Source organism: Aptenodytes forsteri, unplaced genomic scaffold, assembly GCF_000699145.1.
Source record: "Aptenodytes forsteri isolate BGI_AS27 unplaced genomic scaffold, ASM69914v1 Scaffold299, whole genome shotgun sequence".
NCBI classification, from domain to species: Eukaryota; Metazoa; Chordata; class Aves; order Sphenisciformes; family Spheniscidae; genus Aptenodytes; species Aptenodytes forsteri.
The window spans coordinates 3,780,020-3,802,901 of NW_008794154.1; the positions used below are offsets into that span (position 1 = coordinate 3,780,020).

General features: G+C 42.4%; 2 protein-coding genes across 2 annotated transcripts in view; one reads left to right on the plus strand and one right to left on the minus strand.

Annotated features, from left to right (window-relative positions):
* Window positions 1–491: 491 nt before the first annotated feature.
* On the plus strand, window positions 492–15,497 carry IGSF10 (immunoglobulin superfamily member 10). The gene is made up of 6 exons (XM_009279374.2): window positions 492–685; window positions 2,640–2,769; window positions 4,677–5,067; window positions 5,801–10,219; window positions 10,847–11,747; window positions 13,589–15,497. Exons 1-6 carry the CDS (start codon window positions 492–494, stop codon window positions 15,495–15,497), a joined length of 7,944 nt encoding a protein of 2,647 aa, XP_009277649.2.
* Window positions 15,498–18,425: 2,928 nt separating this feature from the next.
* The window catches only part of LOC103899171 (mediator of RNA polymerase II transcription subunit 12-like protein), a gene marked incomplete at its 5' end in the record, with an annotated part of 44,625 nt that continues 40,168 nt past the window's right edge, over window positions 18,426–22,882 (minus strand). Inside the window, 2 exons of the mRNA XM_019472008.1 lie at window positions 18,426–18,851; window positions 19,302–19,383. Of these exons, the coding sequence (XP_019327553.1) occupies window positions 18,799–18,851; window positions 19,302–19,383 (135 nt within the window). The remainder of the gene's footprint in view (window positions 18,852–19,301; window positions 19,384–22,882) is intronic.

Genomic DNA, 22,882 nt, shown 5'->3' on the forward strand with positions numbered 1-22,882 from the left:
GCTCTGCGCGCGGGCTTTGAAATTAGTTAATTTTGCTTGGAATAATTACTGGCAAGAAAGGAGCTGACGTGTTCTTTCCCGAGGATAAATTGCTAGCAGATTTATAAACACTCTGCATACCCGGAGTCATGAGGTAACGACAGCCAAATATTAGTTTCCACGTTTGCTTCCTTCAAAAATTAAAACTTTACCTGTAAGCAGCAACTCATGGGGAACATCGCACTGAGACAAAGAAACTGTGAGGCTCTTTCTTAAAATGAATTTTAGACCATTACACAGATCTAAATACTGCGGGGAAAACCAAGGGGTTTGGGTCTGTTTTGCGGGTTGGTTTTTCTTTCAAGTTACAAAATTATTCTTGTTCTTGTAGCTTAAAACTGAGCAACACAACACAGATGTCACTATAAATGCTTGTGCGTTTTGTTTTCCTTGTCTGAATCCATTTGTTCACTTTTGCTGTGGAGGATGGTAGTGTAGTATTTTCCTACAGGATGAAGGCAATACGCAGAGGCAGACCCTGGTGGCTGGGGACCCTCCTTGGTGCCTGCCTGGCTGCTCTCCCCGGCAGTATCGCCTGTCCCAGGCTCTGCGCCTGCTACGTCCCCACTGAGGTGCACTGCACATTCCGGTACTTCACAGCCATCCCACCGCACATCCCTCCAAACGTGGAGCGCGTCAATCTGGGGTATGTTTAACATCAAGATTTTAAATATTCTGACCGGTTACCTTTCAACACTTTGCAAAGCAATAATTAAGAGTTTCCAGACTTAGGGCTAAAAATTAACCAAAGCAATAAATAAATCTTAAGAGCTTAATGTTCTGCAGTATTCAGAAGTGGTTGCAATCACAGCTAGCAAAGCCTAAGACCACCAACACTAAGTGGAAATTTTGGGGATGTGTCACAGGGCATGTAAGAACTTCAAAAAGTTTTGAACTTAAATGCATTCTTTTATGTTACCCAAACATTTTGCATCTGTAACATGGAACTCAGAAGGAGTCTGAAATAGAATTCTTTCTGGGAGAAGATAGTTCAGAGCTCAGACAGTGGGCTGGAAAATTAGTATGTGTATTAAAATCCTCAGAGACTTTGCTGTGACTTTAGAATGTCACACAATGCTATGCTTTTGTCTGTTGAGTTTATGGGAAATAACACTTGTCTGAATATTTCACCCTCCAAACTGGTTCCGCTCTGTGAGTGGTTAAAAGGAACAGGGAATAGATTATACCCAGGCTTGGCTGGCCCGTTAACGCAGTTTCCAGCAAGTGTCCTCTGTCATATAATCAAATGATGAGACCAATCAGCAATATTTGACTGATCCTGGCATCACTTTTGATACGCATAACCTTTGAATCGTCCATATGTGTATGCAGAAAATATAAAAGGAAATTTTCATTGAAGTCTTCTCCCTCATCTGCCTTCTGCTTCCGGGCAGCATATCCAGACCCCCAGCTCCTGACTCCTGTCTGCCCTTTCCTTCCATTGATTTTGTCAATGTTGTCCAGTAGTGCTGTATATGAAGTCTTACAATTAAGTACCAGTACTTTTAGAGGACTATGGGTTACCTGAGGTGGGGGCATGTGTTTGAAATACATTAATTACTACTACAGAAAGGCCATCTATCTGACTGGTGAATTAATCCAATTTATTTGTCACCACGGGGCATAGGAGGTGTGACTCCAGCATGAGCAGAGTCCCTGCGTTAGCTAATCAGGTCATGCAAGTGTGATAGTAGTCACAAAGTCAAAGGCATCACAGAATAGGTACTCGGCAATTGCGAGGCTTACACAATACCTACTAATTCTGGGATAGCATAGCATCACCACTGTCAATACTCACGCTAGCTAGACTTAGATACGACTGCTGGTCAAACCTCCTGTAGCAGTGCAGCTCTCACTTAAAGGGCTCTCTGTTTCATTTTTGGTTCCCTGTTTAAATCCAGCCTAGACTATCCATACTGTATGTATGCTCATGGAAATCAGGGGAGGCCGAGGCTACGTCTGCATTAACAAGTAGTGTGCACCATTGAACACCTGTGGAGTGAAAATAAAACTCAAGATGTACAACTGAAAAGGGCGGACAGCATAGTCCAGCCAAGGACCAGGGAGGGACTGCAAGACACTCTGCAGAACCCACCTGCACCACGGCCTAGCCACAGCCGTCGTCATTCAGGTCCCAGGAGGAGGGTCACACCCCAGTACCCTTGGTTTTACCTAGTTCTCAGGGGACAGCAAAGGAGGCTCTCTTTTGTTCATGGACCTCTCTGTGATACCGCAGTGTTGGGAAAGCCCTCGATTGAAAGAGGCATCAATGTGTCACCAAGCTCTACCATTAGAGGAGCTCCTTGCTCTTCAACACTGAAGCCCAAAACTGGCATTCTTGTCTGCACATTTTTGAAGTTATTTTCCCTATCCACTGTGAATACAGTCTTCAGAAAGCTGCCCTGGAAAAGTCACCAAATTTTGTGCTAACATGAAGGAATGACTTAAAATTTCCCCTTAGCAACCAGAAGTGCTATCTACCTTCATGCATTTCCAAAGAGTTGTTCTGTTGTTTTGGGTTTGTTTGTTTGTTTGTTTTAAAACTTGTGAAGTTTAGCTGTTTGACTAAACCCAGGTCTGGGATGAAATGTTTGTTACAGTTACAACAGCTTGCTTAAACTGATGGAAACAGATTTTTCTGGCCTGGAGAAACTGGAGTTACTGATGCTGCACAGCAATGAGATAAATACAATCCCTGATAAGGTGTTCAGTGATTTATATTCATTACAGGTAAGAACTAAATGTAGGAGATGACCTAGTCTTAATTTTTGTTACGACTTTTAAATGATGCAATAATACTGATAAATGGAAGCAGACCAGCGGTCTGTAGCATTTTGGTTTCCTGTTTCTTATTGTATCCACATGAAAGACGAGGGCCTTCAAGATACAGTATCCTAACGGGAAATGTCTTGCCTTCCCAGGTGGGCATTCAGGTACAGTTTACAGAGTGTGATGAACATATTGGTAGATACCTGTCAGCAATATCTTAACGGGCAACTGCAGTTGAAACTCTCTTTCACACGAGAGAGAAAGATTGCAGAGCTCCGAGTACTGCATCTGTGGTAGGAAACTTGTCTTTAGTTAATTTGTTAGTCAGTAATTTTTTTTTTTTTGAGGATTGTTTTCCATCCAGATTTCCCTTTCCCTTCAGTACAGTATAGTCCTGTTCCTTTCTCTCCTTCGTTAAAAAAAGGCTCCTACTGAACAGAAACTGAACATATTACATATAAACATTTTAATGCTTTAAAAAAACTACAGTTCCTTGGTTTTATAATTTAACATATATTTGTGGACTTTTAAAATGTAGTATTCGATGCCTGTTTTGTTCTTTAACTGAAATATTACGTATTTATAAAATATTACCTATTTTTATGTATATTGTAAAAATTAGTAAATTTACAGTGTCATACAGGGATTCTGGAGCTATCTCGGTATCTCACTGTGCCATGTGGGTATTCATATATAAAGCAGTACTTACATGATTATTTAGGAACAACCATTCCCAACTAATTCGATGTACAGGTAACACTTATTCTCCAGCTAAATTTCCATCTAGAGCTGTTATTAACTGCTATAGAGAAGTAATAATGTTGTAGCTGTGATGAACTAAGAACATGAGACACTTGAACTGTTCAGACAGAAAACACGGTATTGGCTCAATTGCTGGTTTTAGAGGATTAGGGGGCAGGGGTGGGAAGGAAAGGCAGAAAGCAGACAAGCTTTGGAGCATACAGGTCTTCAGGTTTCATTAACCCTCACAAAGGGGAGTTCTGTGCCTGAAAGGTTGCTTGTTAACTCCTTGCAACTGAGTTAATAAAATAAGCTTTATGGAGTTGTATAGCTTTTCCTCCCTCATCAACAAGCAACACAGTTATAGATAGTTTTAATGGAATTGTATTTGGCAGATAAACTTGCACGTTATTGTGATTTTGTACTTTTTCTCCCGTTAATTTTCAAAATACAGAATTCGTGACTGTAACAATGTAATTCTAGCAGGAAAAGTAACAACAAAAAGGCTGTCTTGGGTACCGTATTTAATACTTCAGCAATGTGCCAGATTTGTTCATCTCATAGTTACGAATTTGACTTTTAACCTGTCAGCAACAAAATAGCACCTGAGAGTTGAGTTTTGGCAAGTACACATCTCACGTGACACAAATCCTGAAACTGGGGACACACCTAGCAGTTCTGTTGGTTAAACATCAAACAAAATAGACTGTAGCATGCATCTTTATACAGATGCATCCAGCCAGTCATAACACTGGCTGGAACAAAAATCATTTCCACAGTTCATGGTCAAATTCTGCTTGCCCTTTTCATAAGCGTGGTTTAACTGGGATTTTTTGAATGGGAAATAAGCATTGCTTTATTTTGTGTTTTAGTCACTGCGTTTTGTAAAAGTGGCTGCAGAAGTGTCACCCTGATGGACTGTTGGAACAAGAAGGCATCCTTGTAGTCCTGCAACTAACATTGCATTTAAAAATAATTCCTTCTACTAAGTTTTTCCAATCACTTGCGTTACTGGTCTGGTGAAGTACTTTCATTTCACAGAGTAACCATCAATCAAAATTTGTTAGGAGTCTTACAACAGTATAACATGGGTTAATATTATACACTCACTACTTTTTCATCAACAGGTCTTAAAAATGAGTTATAACAAGGTCAGAGTACTTCAGCAGGATGTTTTTTATGGTCTAAAGAGCTTGGTACGGTTGCATATGGACCACAATAAAATTGAATTTGTACATCCCAACGTTTTCTATGGACTCACATCACTGAGGTTGGTCCACTTGGAAGGAAATTTACTTAAGCAGCTGCATCCAGATACTTTTGTCACCTTGCGCTATAGCCAAGTATTTAAAATATCCTTCATGAAGCACATATATTTGTCTGACAATGTGTTGACTTCACTACCACAAGAAATGTTTTCCTACACGTCTGAGCTAGAGAGCATTTACCTTCATGGAAACCCATGGTCCTGTGATTGCAATCTACAGTGGTTTGCAGAATGGGCAAAAGAGAGACCAGGTGAGCTGAAGACTTTGTTTATGCTTTTTAATCATGTTATAGCATCTTACTCTTTTTGATAAAGGTAATTTTCCTTTATTTATTTATTTATTCTCCCAGAAAAAGCTGGAAGACAGGATTTTTGTAGGTGCATGTAATCAGGATAAACAGATTAATACCATTCAGTTTCCCAGATTAAATGAATCTAGTCGTCTTAACCCATTCCCAAGTGCAGCTTTCCTTAATGGAATGTTTTCCTTGGCCAGTCCAAAGTTTCTGTGCACCAGGAGAATCCACAGGGAATAAGGAAGCTAATTTTTATGTAACTGGCAAGAGCGAAGGCCACATTGCACTCGACTCTTCAAAAAGAAATAAGGAACGGGACTCAAGGACTTTCTCTGTTGCTGCCCTGCGTAGAGGTTGCACACGGTAGCGTAGTGTTACCCCCAAAGTGCAAGAGCCTGTGTCTCTCAGAACAAAGCTATGGCCACGTACCACAGCAGAGCCCTCCTTGCACGGTGTAAAACCACTGGGACAGAAGGGCGCCATACTGAGCTGCCATAGCAATAGTCCTTAAGCAGTTTCATCAGAGAAAATTCATAGGTTTTCGTAGGGTACTTTAGGTTTTCATAGGTTACTTCAAGATAAACTTTGTTAATATTTTATTCAAGAGAACAACTTGCTGGTAGCTATATGTCTTTATCAATACTAAAAATTGCATCACAAAAGCTTACTGCATTTTTCTCCCCTTCAGATGTTACAAAGTGCAAAAAAGACAGAAGTTCTGGTGCTCAGCAATGCCCAGTTTGTGCTAGTCCCAAAAATCATAAAGGGAAAAGCTTAGTGGATATTCCTTCTGCATCTTTAACCTGCACTAAGCCAGCCATACATGACTCCCTGAAATTTAAAAACCTCACAGTACCAGATGATGGGGATTTCAGTTCCGTATCTCCCAAGGACTTCATAGCTCCTATAGGATCCATGATATTGAACATGACTGACCAAGCAGGAAGTCGAGGTAACTTGGTTTGCGACATCCAAAAACCTAAAGAAATGTCTCCCATCTCATTTGACAAAGATGGCAACAGTACAGTACTCAAAACATCATTCTCGGCATTTCTTGTGTGTGGCATTGATTATGAACATATTCAGCAGCTATGGAGCATACTGGCACTGTACAGTAATTCTCCCTTAAAACTGGAAAGGAATGTCCTAGCAACTAACATGCCTTTTTACAAATATAAACAAATCTACTCTGAAAAAGATGAACTTTTTACCAATATAGAGACTGAACTGAGAGCTGAACCGTCTTGGTTAATGCAAAGCAAAGTGGCATTACAGCTAGACAGGACAGCAACCACGCTTAACACATTGCACATCCAATACTTTACAGATGCTCAGATTATTTTGCCCAGTGCTGACAAAAAACAGGAGAGAAATAACTGGACCATCATCTCCAGGAACAACAAAACACAAACGGAGCACACTGTTTTAGTCGGGGGGACCGTAGAACTGGAGTGCCAAGCAACTGGCGAACCAGCTCCTGCAATAGAGTGGATATTGGCTGATGGAAGCAAAGTTAGAGCTCCTTATATCAGTGAGGATGGAAGAATCATAGTAGTTAAAACTGGAACGTTCACGTTACGGACAGCTGATACTTTTGACACTGGGCTTTATCACTGCATAGGCACAAATTACAATGATGCAGATACTCTCACATTCAGAATTACTGTCGTCGATCCTTACGTGGAACACAACAGTGTAAATGGAGCCCAACTTTCTACATTTGTTGGCAGCACGCTCTACCTTCCCTGTACATCCACTGCTGTTCCAGATGCTGCCATTAGCTGGGTGTTACCTGAGCATGTGATTCTTCATCATTCTGCAAGAAACAAACATATTTTTGACAACGGTACCTTGAGAATACAAGGGGTAACAGAGCGAGACAGTGGCTACTTCAGATGTGTTGCAGCCAACCAGTATGGTGTTGATCTTTTGGTTTTCCAAGTACTAGTTAGAAAGGACGAAACCACTCTAAAGAAAAAGCATGTAGCTGTGGGAGAATGGGAAGAGGGCAATGGCTCTGGCAATGCAATGCTGGCCTCTGCTACAAGACAGAAACATCCTGTAGCTACTCTAGCTACCTTGACAGCTAATCGGGGATCTGCTGCCTCAGCATCCAGGAATCGGGTTGCACAGAGTGCACATAAAAGGAACAGCTACGGGAAAATGACTTCCAGGCACTACAGGGACAAAATAAGCAGGCGGTTTAGAGGACACAGAAGACAGTTTGTTTCCTCAGCCAGGAGAGTCGATCCGCAGCGCTGGGCAGCCTTTTTGGAAAAAACAAAGAGGAACTCGACATTGATAGAAAAACGAGGAGAAGTTGCAACAAAACCACCTATTCAGGTCCGTAAGTTCTCAAAAGTACCTAGGGATGAGGAGGAAACATCAGGTGATCTCATATCTCCAGAAGAAGAATTCATGATACCAGTAACAGAGACAGCCACTGTATCTGCTCTGGAGAGAGCAATGGAAAGCGTGATAACTGCAGGGCCTGAGTTGACCACCAGTAACACCCCTGCTAGGAAAACCTCTCTGCTGGTTGCAGAGGCAGTAACTCCCCTACCCTCTCCTTTTTCACAGTCTGTGTCATCTGACAGCAGAAAGCCACAAACATATCTAAAACCTACAATTACAAACTCATGGGAAAGATCTGATTTAAGTCAAATATCAGCAAATGGTATAAAACAATCAACTGTATCAAATGGAGCAAGTAGAACATCTACACTCTTCCCTGCTGGGCAAAGGTTGGTATATTCTGGGGAAAGTAATAACCAGCATTTAAAATCTGTATCTATGACAGATGTTACGGACACCAGCAAGTCTGTAACTTCCCAAAACGCAGAGGACAAGCTACATGTTTTTACTGAGTCTATTGATAAGATTTCCACCAAAACAGATCATCAGATATCTGTAGTGACAGTCAGTGAACCAAGTCTTGAATTTGGTTACGTTTATTTTCATAGTACTCAGAAACCAGTAACTCCTAAGCCGCCGTTGGACTCAATTTTCATTACTCATCAGCAAATTCAGATTATTCAGGATGTTACAACTCGGACACCCCAGGCCCAGCAGCAATATGGAAGACGAAGGAAAATTTCTGGTAGGAGACGAATTGTTAGACCAGGGCATATTCCAAGTATGAAAGAGCACAGATACAATTTTGGGAGGCCAGGATCTGTCAGAGGAAGTACAGCTGTGTCTGCAGATGTTCAACTGAATATGAAATATGTATCAAATTTACCAACCTTAAATAATTTAAGCAGCTCCATCAATCCATTTAGCCCAGAAGCACCCCTGTCCTCCCCCTCTACCACGAATATGCCATTGGAGCACCCAGCAGGTACTCGTCAAAACACAGCATTCCTCAGGGAAGAGGAAAACAAAGCTAGTGCAAGGCAAAAAGCCACTACAACAGTCATGCCTTTATTTACAAAAGGCACTCAAGATACTCCTCAATGGAAATTAGAGACCAGTGCTCCACTTCAGACAAATACTGATAGAGGCCAACCTTTTAGTATCAGACGACCAACAACAGCAATCCATACAGCTCATATTACAACAGAAATTACACATACCATAAGCACTAAGATATCTTCTACCCTTGAATCAGTCTCACCCAGCATTAAGCCTAGAACCTCAGCAAAAAATTCCCAAAGAGGAGAAATTACTTGGGAACGTCTCTTTGGAAATGGTGCACAAAAAGAGGTCCTTCTTCAGAAGCTACCGAAACAACAGACAGACATGTTTCTATCAACAGAGGTATCGACCATGCTTCCTAGAACTACGGCAGCATTGTCTATGTCCAAAATGTCTCCTTTGCACTTTACGCCTGTGTCAACAGGTGGGAATCACAGCAGTGGTTTCTTGTCTTTAAACAAACCCATTCATTATGGCAACGGTAACTCAGAAGAACATCTTCCCACTGCAAAACTGCAGTCTTACTCTAATCCTGCAACTAGTGCAACCAAAGAAATGCATGTAACAAGTTTGAAGCCAACAGTTATACCTATTATTACTCCTCAAACTGACAACAAAATCACCAAAAGTAAAACATTCAGAGTGGGAAGAAAGAGAGGTCAGAGGAGGAAGAGGCCCCCTAAAATATCTACTTCACAAAGCATGACTGCAGGCCAGAGCACTGCAGCAATTCCATCGGTGAATACAGCCACAGCTGTCGTGACAACAGTTAAATCATTAACTATGCCTACAAGTCTTACATCTGCAAAACCTCTCTGTGAGAGCGTAAGCGCAGTCTTAGCGACAGAAATGCCAGCGCTGTGGATCCTTAACACACCAGACGCATCTCTGCACATGCCTGCAGCAGCCACGCAGACATCAGCGACCCCTGTCACACGGAGGAACATCCAGTCAGCCACATTACCACCCAAGAGTCGTATTGCTCAGAGCCCCACCACACCAATCCAAACCACACCACTGCTTTCAAAGCCTTTCAGTGCCACAAGTGCGCGACCTGCCACAGTCAGTGCAACATCTGGGTCAGAACCTGCTCAGCAAATCAAAGCCACCACAACGGCAAGTGAAAAATCACACCCGAAAATGGAAGAGAGAGTTATCCAAGAAAACCATGTTGCACAGCCCACATTCCCAGCAAGAACTGAGTCAAGTACCAGAGCTCCTGCTGCATCCAGAGACATCTCTCCTCCCAGCCCTCAGCATCCCACCCCACTGCCAGCCCTAACAGCAGTTGTGCCACCTGCACGTACTGCAAGAACCACCTCGCCTCCGTGGGGTGAAATCAAATTCCGGCAGAAGTCCTCTGCTAAAGTCACAGAGAGAGGCAACACATTAACTGTCAATACACTGACCATACTGAAGCCATCACAGGTCACGACTCTGTATGCTCCTCTGGGGGGAAGGGACAAGGACAGTTCTGTCAAAGGCTGGTCTGAAAAGAGACAAGATCGAGAAACTACCACCAACAGTCTTATAGCCATGGACTTTTTAAGCAGAAATCATTTTGCAAAGCCCAGAATAATTGGAGGAAAATTAGCTGCTTTTACTGTGCTAGCTAATTCAGATGCTTTTATTCCTTGTGAAGCTACTGGTAACCCCCATCCAACAATACAGTGGACCAAGATATCGTCAGGTATGCTTGATAAACCTCTCTAGAATTTGCCTTCTGTTATAGTCTTGTATTTGGCAGATGTTTTGTGTGCCAAACTCAAGTATTGCTTAATTTAAGAGTACTGTGAAATATGAGTGAAAAGATGAACTTTGAAACAGTGAAAAAGAAAGGTATCCCAGCACACTTGCTGGAGTGTCTTACTGCTAATTATGAAACAGTTCTTTAGGAAAATAAAATTAAAAAAAAATCTATATTTAACTATAATTCTGTGCTTATTGTGAGAAGATTTCAATATTTATTGTATGTTACCTGCTATTTCAGAACAGTGGGACAAGTGAAAAGAAAAATCTTGTCTGTGGTAACAAACCATCAAATCAAGTTAAAGCTATGCCAAAATATTTTTGAATATGTAAAGCCCCATCTGTTTTATCCAAACTTTGTCTCTACTGAGGACTAAGTTCTGTTTTTGCTTTAAAGCTTTGTCACTGTATATGCAAAATACTACTATTTCTCTCTTTCTTATCAGTAGTGTCTTGGTTATTTGGGCAAAGTAGACCAGGATAGGGAAAGTGCTTTCAGCGACTGAGTAAAAAGAAACAGAAGAGAGAGGTTCTGACGTGCTGCACTGTTGTCCCCTTACTTCTCTAGGGACTGATGCTCTGGAAAGCCGAGGCGATGGCAGATGGATGGTGTTTGCCAACGGCACGCTCTCCATCACCCGGGCAGGCCTGGAGGACCGTGGGCAGTACCTGTGCACCGCAGCCAACCCGCACGGCACAGCACGGCTCCTGGTCACCTTGTCGGTAGTGGCCTACCCGCCCCGCATCATTGGTGGCAGGTGGCAGCTCCTCACCGCTCACTCCGGAAAGCCCGTGGCAGTGAAGTGCAGAGCTGAGGGCAGGCCTCCGCCCACCGTCTTGTGGGTTCTAGCAAATAAAACGCACGTCTCCAACTCTTCCGCAGGAAATAACAAAGTTCACATGGAACCAGACGGCACTTTAATTATCAAGGAAGTCACTGTTTACGACAGGGGCCTCTACACATGCATGGCTAAAAACCCAGCGGGCACTGACACGCTGGTTGTAAAACTGCAGGTCATCGCGGCACCTCCCACTATTCTGGAAGAGAAGAGACAACGTGTTGAAGGAATGATGGGGGAAAATCTGAAACTCCCTTGCACCGTGAAAGGGAATCCTCAGCCCACTGTCCACTGGGTCCTCTTTGATGGCACAGTGGTGAAGCCTCTGCAGTTTGTAAATGCAAAGCTGTTCCTGTTCTCCAATGGTACCCTCCACCTCAGCAACATCGTCCCTTCTGACAGCGGGAATTACGAGTGCATAGCCACAAGCTCGACTGGCTCGGAAAGGAGGGTGGTGAGCCTCGTGGTGGAACACAGAGACACGCTTCCAAAAATAGCTACCGCCTCTCAAGAAATGACTCAGTTGAATTTTGGGGATAAGTTGCTTCTGAACTGCACAGCGACTGGGGAGCCAAAGCCCAGGATCATCTGGAGATTACCTTCTAAGGCAGTTGTTGACCAGTGGCACAGGTAGGAGTCTTCCCCCCCACCACCACCTTTTTGAAACTTCAAATGCTGTCTTCTCTGGTGCTCATATAAGAGACTGTTACATCACTGAAACAATACATTATGAACTAAATTAACTTTTAAACGTTTAACAGTGGTGAAACATCTGTGGTGATGGCTTGTTATTATACGTCTAATAACAGACCACATCAATTGTCGTAAGTGTGTGAGGTCTTACCAAAATGGATACAAGTCTTGTTTGAGTTAAGGAAACTGATGTTAATCATACATTGGCTGAATTTTGGTCGTTTTATAGGAGGAAAAGTTATTTACAAGAGAACAGGTAGGAGTCTTCCCCCCCCACACACACACCTTTTTGAAACTTCAAATGCTGTCTTCTCTGGTGCTCATATAAGAGACTGTTACATCACTGAAACAATACATTATGAACTAAATTAACTTTTAAACGTTTAACAGTGGTGAAACATCTGTGGTGATGGCTTGTTATTATACGTCTAATAACAGACCACATCAATTGTCGTAAGTGTGTGAGGTCTTACCAAAATGGATACAAGTCTTGTTTGAGTTAAGGAAACTGATGTTAATCATACATTGGCTGAATTTTGGTCGTTTTATAGGAGGAAAAGTTATTTACAAGAGATTTGCGAAGTAGGACTCAGGAGGAAGAAGCTTCTGTAGTCTCTGCCAAGGCCCTCTACCTTTGAGGGTCTCCCCCCCCCCAACCCCTCCCACAGTAACACTTCACCTTCGCTTTGGGAGAGACAGTCCACATCAGGATGTTCCTAGCAGGCTCATGAGAACTTGCAGCTGGGCTGAGGGAGATCAAGTCCGTGCCCTGCTGCAGGAAAGGCAGCCAGAGAGTAATCACTCAGTGCCATGTGTCGTTCTGGACAATGTGCAGCAGCACTGACAGCTGCCCCTGGCCGGGGACAAGTATTGCAGGTTGTCTGCGAGGGGAAGGAAGTGTGAGGGAGAGGAGCAGAGGCTGGCAGGATGAGGGACGTAAGATTCAACAGGCTCATTTGTACACAGAACAGTTTTCAGGAAGGCAGAGGCGGCATCGTGCAGTTTTGCGCGCCTACGTAGAGTCAGTGAGCACGTGCATATCCACATAACAACAAAAGTGGTGGCTCCATCAGGTTATAACCTACTGGGTCTGCAGGTGATGTGGACACAGTGCCTTTGGAGAGAGCTTCTGTATCTGTCCTGGTTTCGGCTGGGATAGGGTTAATTTTCTTCCTCCTAGCTGGTACAGTGCTGTGTTTTGGATTTAGTATGAGAATAATGTTGATAACACACCGATGTTTTAGTTGTTGCTAAGCAGTGCTTACACTAGTCAAGGACTTTTCAGCTTCTCATGCCCTGCCAGCGAGACGCTGGAGGGGGCACAGCCGGGACAGCTGACCCAAACTGGCCAAAGGGACATTCCATACCATGTGACGTCATGCTCAGTACATAAACTGGGGGGAGTTGGCTGGGGGGCGGTGACCGCTGCTCAGGAACTGGCTGGTTGGCAGGTGGTGAGCAATTGCATTGTGCATCGCTTATTTTGTATATTCTTTTATCATAATTATTATTATTATTTTCCCTTCCTTTTCTGTCCTATTAAACTGTCTTTATCTCAACCCACAAATTTTACTTTTTTTCCAGTTCTCTCCCCCATCCCACTGCTGGGGGGTGGGGTGGGGAGTGAGTGAAGGGCTGTGTAGTGTTCAGCTGCCTGCTGGGTTAAACCGCAACAGTATCCTATTGTGCTGTTAACACTGTCAGTCACTTTCAGTGCTCAGCATTCGCCTCCAGCGTTTCGTTCCGTAATTCTTTTCCTGTTTCTCCCCCCACAACAGAATGGGAAGTCGAATCCATGTCTATCCCAATGGATCTTTGGTTATTCAGGCAGTTACTGAAAAGGATGCAGGTGACTATTTGTGTGTCGCAAGAAACAAAATTGGAGATGATCTGATACTGATGAAAGTCAGCATCACAATGAAACCAGCCAAGATTGACCAGAAACAGTATTTCAAGAAACTGGTGCCATACGGGAAAGATTTCAAAGTGGACTGCAAGGCCTCTGGGTCACCCGCACCAGAAATATCCTGGAGTTTGCCAGATGGGACGGTGATCAATAATGCAATGCTGGCAGACGACAGTGGACGCAGGTCTCGCAGATACGTCCTCTTTGACAATGGAACTCTGTATCTCAACAAAGTTGGAGTAACAGAAGGAGGAGATTATACCTGCTACGCTCAAAACACACTGGGAAGAGATGAAATGAAGATACGCATCACGGTCGTCATGGCAGCCCCTCAGATAAAGCACAATTACAAGACATACGTTAAAGTGAAAGCTGGAGATATGGCATTACTGGACTGTGAAGCCGCCGGAGAACCCAAGCCAAAAATATTCTGGTTGCTACCTTCCAGTGACATGATCTCCTCGTCAACAGCCAGACACTTCCTGCACGTCAATGGGTCTCTATCAGTAGGTCAAGTCAAACTGTTGGATGCCGGGGAGTATATGTGTGTTGCTCGTAATCCTGGAGGGGATGATACAAAATTGTATAAACTGGATGTTGTTGCTAAACCACCTATCATAAACGGTTTATATGTGAACAAAACAATCATGAAAGTGACGGCAGTGAGGCATTCAAAGAAACAAATTGACTGTAGGGCAGAAGGGACACCTCCCCCTCAGATTATGTGGATCATGCCTGATAATATTTTCCTAACAGCTCCGTATTATGGGAGCAGGATTGTAGTACACAAAAATGGGACACTTGAGATTCGGAACATAAGGCCTTCTGACACAGCAGATTTTATCTGTGTGGCACGTAATGATGGGGGAGAGAGTATGTTGGTGGTGCAGCTGGAGGTATTAGAAATGCTAAGGCGACCGATGTTTAAAAATCCATTCAATGAAAAAATAATAGCAAGACCTGGAAAAACTACCACATTGAATTGTTCTGTGGACGGAAACCCTCCACCTGACATAAGCTGGATGTTGCCTAATGGCACATGGTTTTCCAACGGCATCAAGACTTCCCAGTTTCTCACAGGTAGCAACGGTACCCTCACCATCTATAATCCTGACAGAGACAAAGCAGGAAAGTATCGCTGTGCTGCCAGGAATAAAGTTGGCTATATTGAAAAGCTGATCGTCTTGGAGGTTGGCCAGAAGCCCACTATTCTCACTCACCCAACGGGGCCAGTGAAGGGCATTAGCGGGGAGTCACTGTCGCTTCACTGCCTCTCTGATGGGAGTCCCAAACCAAATACAGCGTGGACTCTGCCAGGTGGCTACGTGCTGGATCGACCGCAGATTAACAGGAAATACGTACTGCTGGAAAACGGTACTTTGGTTATACGAGAAGCCGCCATTCACGACCGAGGAAATTATGTGTGTAAGGCCCACAATAATGCCGGAGATTCCTCTATAACTGTTCCTGTCGTTATTGTAGCCTATCCCCCGAGGATTACGAACAGACCACCGCAGACCATACACACGATGCCTGGTGCAGCAGTTCAGCTCCACTGCATAGCACTGGGAATACCAAAACCAGAAATTACCTGGGAATTGCCTGACCACTCAGTACTCTCTACGGGTAACCAAGGCCGAGCGTCTGGGAGCGAACTGCTTCATCCCCACGGGACATTACTCATCCAGAATCCCCGACCCTCAGATTCTGGCGCGTACAAGTGCACAGCGAAGAACCATCTTGGCAGCGATTTCACAGTAACATACATTCACGTCATTTGAAATAAGAAATACAGCACGGATGATTGTTAACAAAGTCTGCAGCTGGACTGAGTTCATTCTTGGAGTAAGTTTAATCAAAGGCAGCCATAGGCATGTAAGTGCCTAAATACATTTACAGTATTCAGTCTGCAATGACCGTGCAAAAAAAAGAGGAAAGGCTTGGGGAGAATTAGATCTAGCATTATTTATCTAGCATTGGCTCTTTCAGTGATTGAACCGACTTAAATAAAAACAAACTTAAGGCACTTCTGCTCTGCCAGCAAACATTGAATATCAAAAAAAATTACTTTTCTGGAAACGTACTTAGAGATCTTCAGTAAAGGATAGACTTTTTCATATTAGTTTAATATTGTCCACCTTGTATGACTATCATGAGCATGGATCACATAAAGAGTATCCGAGAACCAAAGATTTTATTGTCATGCAGCAGGTTACCTTCTTAATATGTTTGAATATTTAGTATGTTTTTTTAGTAAACAGTCAATGGTGAAACAAGTAGTGAAGCATTTCTAATAATACAGCTCTGTTTCACACAGTCTTTTTTGCAAAACTTTGGGATGGCACATACAGAACAACTTTGTTCTCATTTTTAAATGAGAGAGTAAGCTCTGTTTAGCGCTGTTTAGAAAAAGTGTACGGACCGCATGTAGAAACACTCTAGCTTGGTATCATTTTCCTACTGTCACAGAAGCATTTTTTAAAAATTTCTCACTAGAAAACAATTGCATCAATTTGCATATAAATTTAGAATTCTGATTTCTCAATTCAGTAGACAGGTCTAAGAAGCAACCTTCTGCACACGAGGGAAAAATGCCTTCACCATGGTAGGAAATTGTTACCTACACATTTCACACTAATGAATCACGGATTGGACTGGTCAAATAAATCTTTAAAAGATTAAGCCAGTAACTAAAGCTCAGAGTTTCTTTCTTGCTTCCTAAGAGAGAGATTAATGTCAGGACAGAGGGGTGAAAATACATGCAATGCAGCCTTTCCCCTTAAATTTGCAAATTCAGGACATATGCATATCGTGAAAGAAACTGCGCTGTCCCTACAGTCCCAGCTAGTCCCGCAGCCAGCGGCGCCCGGCACTGCCTGATCCCGCTGGAGTGGACCAGAGGCTGCACGGCTGAAGCCAGGGCTGTTGGAAGAGAGCGGTTTCTTCATCCATTACAGAGTCTCTGATGGATGTATGAAGGGTTCAGCTTAACCGTCCCCTGCCTCATGAACAATTCCAGCTCTTTACACCATTTAAAGTAATAAAAAATCCAAGAACGGTAACACGTCTCTTTTGGGCCTGTACGATCTACCACTTAGAAGAAGGGTCCGCAATGAAACTCCTCTGTGCTAACGTGACAGCAGCACCTGAACCACTTGCACTAACATCTCTCAGCAGCAGTTGATCAGCACACAAGACACTCATCAGTGAGAAAGTATTCAAGTGCCAAGAGCTAAATGCAGATTCTACCTCATTTAACCACACCACAATCAACCTGGGGATTTTTAGATTTTTTTTATTTAAGACTATAACCTCAGCTGGGATTGCTTTTGTGCTGGTTTGATCATTTCCTCATGTCAACCACATACAGTTTGCTGTGTGCGCGTTCCCTCCTTCCACAGTGTTGATGGAGCAGTAGCCACAAAATGGTTGGATTACATGAATCTCACTGGTTAATATCCGTAATAGCTTTAGCTACTACGAAGAACAGTAAACCTCCTTAAAGCAAACTGAACAGAAATAATTTTTACATGAGCAAGACTTACCTGACTATTGTAAAAGCCAATCAAAATTTACTTTTCTACAGATTTCCGTGTAGTGAGTATTATTTCATTAGCTGGCCGTACTGCCTCCCACAGTCCTCTGAAGCTTGCGCAGTGCAGTCTTCCCCCCTCCCCACAGAACACCTGACTATGATACCATCTATAAACTCTTTGTACGGTAAATTAAGCAAATTGAGTTAATACAAAACAAGGAAAAATATTCCTATGTATATTTTAAATACCCTGCATGTTCCACTTTCAAAATGAATGCATTTAAAAAAAAATAAAAATTGTATAGACTAACTCCTAAATTACATAAAATAGTAATAAATTTATTCTGTTTTTTCAATTCTAATACGAGCAAAATTATGGCATATTTGAACAGGTTTGAATAATAACCATTTGTTTGTAGTAATTGTGATTTATAATTTACTTGTGGTTTTGCACTCCGCTGATAATACATAACACATTACGCCGCTGAAACTCACCCAGCCATCAAGACTCAAACCCGGAATTTGAAATACTTACCGTACAACATTGGTAGCAGACACAGGTAAGAGGAATAACTCATTTAGGGTGACTTCAGCACACAGAGCTGTCAGCTACGGCAGCACTGAAACCGCAGAAAGGACTTTGGTGGCTTTTCCACCCTCACTTTGTGAAAGCTGGTACGAGATTTGTTACTGAAGGCATCAAGCGAGACACGGAGATTCGTTTCCTGTGAGGCTTTACCAGGACTTAGAGATTTCGCTACGTGAGTAGAGCAAAACCTGTTCTGACTGTTCAATCCTTGTTACTATGTCGTGCACTCCTTTAGAATTGATCACCAGTGAACTTTACATCAAAAAGACCAAATATGAAACACTGCTACTTCTAGTAGGTTTATTAACATTACATTGTGGCTTTTAATATAAACTTTAAGAAGTTCTAATACAAGCAATAAACCCACTTCAGCACCTTCTTACCACAATGAGAGCAAGAGAAAATTGGTACTTTAAACAAGGAACTTTATAAAGTGCATATGAAAATTACAGTCAAATAAACACAATTTAAATTGATGCTTGTTCTACCAACAAAGAAAGAGGTGAACATTTTAATGAACAAATTAACTTTTATGCCAAAATCGGAAGTGCCTTTCAGTTCAGTAGTTTGGTCCAGTGCAGTTCTTTAAAAAAAAAAAAATCAACAAAAAACACACACACACACACAGTGTTTCCCACAAATAAATAAATCCAGCATTCTTTGTCCTCTTTAAAAGTAACAGGACCTAAAAAGCACCAAATTCATAAAATCTGCAATAACATTCTTCAAATAGGCCCACAAGTCCATACATTTAAATCTAGTTAAATGCAAAAAAATCCCCGAACCCAAAAAACCCACCTTGTTACATATTCACATCAACTGCAGCACGAAAAATAATTATTGAAATAATAAGAGAAGAAAACTAAAGTTTGCTTTCTAGCAATAACTAGTGCATTGAATTTTGAATGTTCTGTTCTTCAGTGCAAACGTAACATGACGTCTCCCTTCCATCTCTGATTTAGAAGTGTGAAGGATGCCCGTACTGGTTCACTCCTTGTTGTGGCTGGTTACCTGGTTGATAAAGCAAAGGGAAGTGTTTGTGCCTTATGACTGTACTCTACAGAAATACAGAAAAATACCTGTGTTTCATGCAGCAGCAGCAAACAACGGTCAATACATTCCCCTATATACCTATCTAATGCATGCAAGGGGTGCTAATTTCCTCGGGGACTTCACCTGCGGTGGGACTATAGAAGTGATGGGAGAAAAAACGCAGCAAATTGTGACTGGGCCACCAGCCCAGTGACTCGGGCTTCTCGAGACCAACAGAAATCCGTGGGATGCACTAGCACCAGAATTTTGGTATCACGCCACTACTGGGATGGGTAACCAGCTGTCAGTAGGTAAATTAGTTACATGTATATGTGGCAGCATTTAAATAGGCAGAACACCTCCAGAAAGATAATTCCATATTCAAATATACATATATATTTATGTACATCTATGCACACACACACTTACTAGAGAGCTGCTTCTGGAGCTGCCTGACCAGTGCCGCTGTCTGTTGTTGCTGCTGTGTCTGTTGTAAGCCTTGCCTTGGAAACTGCAAAAGAAACATGAAAGATGAAAGAAATACGCACAGTGCGAGTGCCACGTCAGGTAACTGCAGAAGTGTTCAGCGTGTGCTGCCCCATCAACTGCTGACAGGGGACAGCAGAAGGCAGGCAGGCAGGCGTGCCTCCACAGCAGATCCTGACCAGATTTTAACAGCACAGTAAGGACACGTGGAGCACACTTGTAACTCACAGAACATTTGTTCTCTTCATTCTCTGAAATCTCACGCATTTCCAGTTGTGTTACCAAGTATCACAGACACAAGGGACAGAGTCAGTCTCTGTCTTTTCCACCTCTGGAGAGGCCAGTGTTCATCCTGCAAGTCACTCTAAGCAGCTTTACTGTCTATATTGTTCAAAAACAAGGCAAATCAAAACTGCAAATCAAAATTAACAGCCTTTTTAGCATTTTAACACACATGTGGCTGAAGCATAATAGTCAAAAGAAGCTTCTCAAAAAATATTTTTCCCAGGGCAATGGCACTTCAGATAAAAAGAAGGATGAGCACAAAGCAGATGTTCATTGCGCTGCACACCAGCTGCAGGGTTGTAGCTGCACACCAGCTGCAGGGTTGTAGCTGCACACCCAGTTCTTGGCTCCAGTGGAACGGGAGACAGATCAGTGCCCAGCCAACTGGGCCAACTCCTCCACTGAGCAAAATAATCACCGTTCTCATCCTTACCCTAAGCCCACAGGGACTGAGACAAGGCCCTTCCAGTCCATGGCATTAAGCACAATGGGATTAGACACAAAAAGCTTCCAAAGAAATCTGCTGTTGATTAATTAAATCATGACTTCAACCACTTTGAAAGTACCCTGGGTGTTGTCCTGGTTTCGGCTGGGATAGAGTTAATTTTCTTCCCAGTAGCTGGTACAGTGCTGTGTTTTGGATTTAGCATGAGAATAATGTGATAACACACTGATGTTTTAGTCGTTGCTAAGCAGTGTTTATACTAAGTCAAGGACTTTTCAGCTTCCCATACTCCGCAAGTGAGGAGGTGCACAAGAAACTGGGAGGGAGCATAGCCAGGACAGCTGACCCAATATGCATTGACTTTCACAAATTTGCACCCTATTTATACTTGCATCAAAGCAGAATTTAGTCTTTAATCGGTCTACCTGACCGCATGCATTATTCCCTACCTATCTGACCCATGAAGTCTGTTTTTCAAGTAAGGATGGGTAGGAGAACAAGCACCGCTTTGCTTTCCACGCTTCTGGCTGTCATTCAGAAGAAAGTAATTCTCTATTAACAACTTCTATTGATCATCTACCTGTATGTCAGAGTACTCAATATATTGCACACCACGCTACTGAATTATGGCAGACAGACCTGACACAGACTGTGTGTACCATTGGGATGGGTACCTCTAGAGCCAAAGGTCTGCGTATACAAGAAGCATTTCTTCCCTTGGAAAATGCGTCACCCGTATGAAAGAAAAACGTCTGTGCATGAGCTATCTCAGACTCCCAAGGACAGAGAGCTGATGGCACAACTCCATCATACTTACCTACTCCTGGGAGGGAAATCATGATGAATGAGGTACCGCTATGCTAGCAAGCACAAACCAAACCAAGCCTTCACCATTTACTGTCTGTCTTATCCTCAGGGCCTCTAAGCTCTCTGGATCTGTTTCCTAAGTCCTGGAGCTTTCCTTCTCATTAGATTTGCTGAAAATGCATGTGCCTCTAATTAAGTGATTTTTTGTGCTTCTGCACAAGGTTACACCTGACCAGTTTGAAAACCTGATGTGGTGAATAAAAATGGAGTTATTCAATACTCTAATAGGCGCTACAGAAAACGCCCATGCTTTGTTTCAGTGAAACCTTTTGCTTACTGAAGAGAGTTTCAGTGTTTTACAAGACTTCAGCATCTTCTCCCTTTCTGAAACCAAATACTTCACTTAAAATACATTGTGTAATCTTCTGGCTAACAGTCCTTAGTAAATGCTGACATTAGTCAAAAGCATTAACCACACCAGGGTTTCTTGGGGACATGAAACCAACACACAGAAAGCTTTCTGCTGTGCTAAGTGCTGGAAGAGGAGCCTGCAGCCAGGCAGGTGCTCCGCCTCCGTGACAGTCTTTTACACGCAGTTTGTTCAAGATACAAACACTATAAGAAAAACTCAAAAATGGATGAAAATGATCTTTCAATAGCTATCAGATAAACACCTTTCATTTATCCTTACTCTTGCACTTACAAGCCGCCTGAGTTTCTCTATCAGATCACGTTGATTAATGCTTTTAAATTTGGAAGCTAGCAATTTCAGCATTACTGTATTTTCTCCACTTTTCTATAGCAAACTTTTTCTAGTTATCCTCAACTACCTTAAATATATCTGAAAAAACTGCCCAGACACAGGAAACAAGCATAATGACATTGTAAATTCAGTGGGCGTGTCCATAAAAATTACTTGGTAGCGATAGTGATTTGGTGAAATCATACATTAAGCTATAAAAGGCTGCAATTCAGCATAAAGGAATGTCTCAAAAACAATTTTGTTTGTACAGTTGTCTTCATGTAGCTCTGTTTTATGACTAACAATTTAATTTAAAAGGATCTTCAAACAATAAAACCCATTTTTTCCCCAGCATGTTAGCGGTACAACCTAAAAATCAAAGGCCTGAAGTCACTAACAGTCACTTGTGACATGACTTAAGGCAGGGACTGGAGTTTGGTAGCAGTGGAGCTGCCAGCGTCCGCAGCTGACGCCAGAGGGAGCGGAGGGAGCATGGATGCACAAACACAGCACAAGTACGGCAAGGTGGAGAAATGCCAACCACCAGCACCTTACATTTTCAAGTGAACGCTTTTCTTAGCGTTACAGCAAAAATTAGTTCCACAAGTAGCCTCAATCGTATAGGTTATCCTGCTTTCACTTCAAAATATTGCAAAGACAGAAAAAGCCACCAATTTATATGTATCAGCAGCAACTACAGATTTCTCATCAAGTTTTTAAAGTTAGCAAGGGCTATTTATTATTACTATGATATATTAATGAGGATATCACTTATAAAAATGCATAGCACAGCAAGCATAAACAGGAAAAATTAATTCCTGCAGCAGTAAGGTGTTAATTTACCTTAGCTTGCTGCTTTGGGACTACTAAATGGCATCTTTAGATGCCCAGAAAAAAGATCCCTGACTTTCAGTGGGGGGGATCTGCTGTAAGAGATTACAGCACTTGGTTCTGTATCAGATTTTCAAAAGTCATTTATTTATGCTGCACTAGGAGCAAGACTGAGGTGACTTTAAAGCATCTGATTTTTTCCCCCCTTCGAATTCACATAAAGAGACTTAGGGCAGTTAGTCTGGGCAGTCTTATTTTACTGGTGATGGAGAAGAGATGTACAGAATTAGAAAAGCACCTGTACCCATTTTGTAACTATATCCCCAAGTAATTCTCAAAAGAACTGCTATGGGTGGTTATTTGTATTGTTTGGGATATTAACCATTAGTTTTAAATCAATACTGCTAAGTGTAA